The following is a 2,274-nucleotide window of genomic DNA, read 5'->3' on the forward strand; positions in this document are numbered from 1 at the left end:
TCATACTGTACAAAAATGCATGCAAACCAATGGTTGTCTGGAAGGTAGAATGGCAAAAACCTGCGGAAAATGATCCACACAGAGACAAAGTATAAAGAATGGGGTCAAAATATGCAAAACTAGTATGGACCATTAAATAGAATGTACTTTTGATCTTACTTTGCTCTGCTCAGCTTGTAGAAGAACAATCTTAATTTTAACTCATCAAGTATTCCCTTTTCACAGGGTGAAACACAACAATCTGTACCAATAACCTTGGAAAACCTAGGGCAATAAGATGCCCAAAAGCGATACCTGGCCAGGTGGCATTGGATTTGAGAAGACGGCTGGCATGGACAGCGCTGGCAGCTGTGACAGCGTTGTCAGCGCCAATTCTGGCTTTGTAAGTCACTGAACCTTTTGAATCTAAAAAACATATTAGTTTTACAATCACCTTGTGCAATTGTTGTCAAACGTTTATGTATTACAGAGTGATGATAGTATGGAGCACCTGTCTGCTGAAGAGAAGGCCTGTCTCATGTTTTTGGAGGAGACTATTGAGTCTTTGGACACTGAGGAAGATAGTGGACTGTCCAATGAAGAACCTGACCAAATGCCCAGCCCTGGCAACCTTGCAAACAAACTGGCTCACCTGTCAGCCTCCATGAGCAAAAGCAAGCTCAACAGTAAGTTAATCTCTGGGCACAGATGCAGAATTAGCTAAACGGTTATTAATTCAATACTTTATAGTGACAGACATGTGTTTGTTTGTCTTTCAGGTTCACAGAAACCCACAACGGAAAATGTTGACACCATACCGATGCAGAGCTACCTGGTTCCTACACCTCTTGTTGTGGCAAACAGCTCTCCATCTTCTGTACCCAGCACAAAGCCAAGTGTCCCTCCAGACAAAAACCTCAGCTTTAAGTCTCACTTCACTCATTCAAGCAACAAACTTGATGAAAAACACAACCAGAAACCTGCCGCACCCCACTTCACTCCATCAAGCAACAAACCTTATCAAAAAAATAACCAGCAACCTGTTACTCCCCAAGTACCATTAGAGGTTAATGTTGTGATACCTCCTCCCACCAAACCCAGGGATTTTTCACTTGGGACAGCTGAAGGTTTGCCTAGAGGTCCTCTGTCCTATGATGCACTTGTTCATCTGCGGAGGAGTGCCTCCACAAAGAAGACACCTCTATGTCCCACAGTTGATCATACTATAGACTATGACAAGCACCTTCCTGTCACAGTGGAAGGCCCAAACCTCAGCAATCTGCAAAGATCTGACAGATGCCACTCAGAGGCTTTTAAGCCTAAGACAAGTCCTCCGGTTGTGGCCCCCAAACCCAAAAAGATTCCTGCCAACATAGCTGTGAAAACAAAAACTGAAGCAACTGTAACCTCAGAGTCTTTATATAATGTCAAGTATGCGAAAGATCCCGAAGTCGTGAGACTGGAAGCTTTGCAGAAGCTGGGTCTCTTGAAAGATCAACAGCCAGAAAATGAGACAGGAGCCCCACTGTCTCACTCTAAATCTCACTCCTCTCTGGGCCCAACACCCAACAGATTTACAGTAGGCCCATCTAATGTTAATCCATTAAGAAGTCCATCTTTTTGTTACACTCAAATGCCCTTGGAGCCCAAGAACAAGCCTCTGCAGAACAGTGCCAGTTTCCATCACTACTCCAGACGTGACCAACAGCCTGTGTCTGTATCACAGCCCACTCAATCCAATGGATTGAAGGCAGATGGTCTGGAGCGCTCTGCTATCCTGGAAAACCACAGAAACAGTGGAAAGCCCCGCAAACCCTCAAACTTAGTCAAATATACAGTGATGGTGGTGCCCGGGATGGGAGCGGATCGAAAAGAAGCACTCAGAAAGCTTGGACTGCTCAAAGACTCAACCGGGAAACAGCAGAAGACTGCCTGCTCAGAAAGAGTTCAAGACTACCATCAGCTTAAAGAGAGTTAGAGCATTAACAGGTGACTTGGCACTTGGGCAACTGAAGCAGAAGAGGATAAAGATGAGGACACATTTAAAAGGCAAGACCAGCACTTTTAATATAGGTTTTAATACAGGGGAAAGTTTTTTTTCTACATCTTCTCCTGTAGGTTTTACTCTGAAAATGCACATTCCACATTTCAAACGCCAGAGGCTCTATGTGTACATTAAATGGTATCTTAATGTAATGCTAAATCATAATCTCTTATTATGTTTGCTAATAAGTCTGTATGCGCACAGAAACAACATTTTAGATGCTGAAGTTAGCCATATTGTGATTTCCATGA

The 2,274-nt window shown here is 43.5% G+C and overlaps 1 protein-coding gene across 1 annotated transcript; it reads left to right on the top strand.

Moving 5' to 3' along the window:
* Positions 1–277: 277 nt before the first annotated feature.
* Positions 278–1,957, top strand: LOC310965771 (specifically androgen-regulated gene protein; the record flags this gene model as incomplete). The annotated part of the gene is made up of 3 exons (XM_083939524.1): positions 278–382; positions 470–665; positions 759–1,957. The coding sequence occupies 3 exons, from the start codon at positions 278–280 to the stop codon at positions 1,955–1,957; spliced, it is 1,500 nt and encodes a 499-aa protein (XP_083795650.1).
* Positions 1,958–2,274: the final 317 nt, after the last annotated feature.

Source organism: Echiichthys vipera, assembly GCF_963691815.1.
Source record: "Echiichthys vipera genome assembly, chromosome: X".
Classification (NCBI taxonomy): Eukaryota; Metazoa; Chordata; class Actinopteri; order Perciformes; family Trachinidae; genus Echiichthys; species Echiichthys vipera.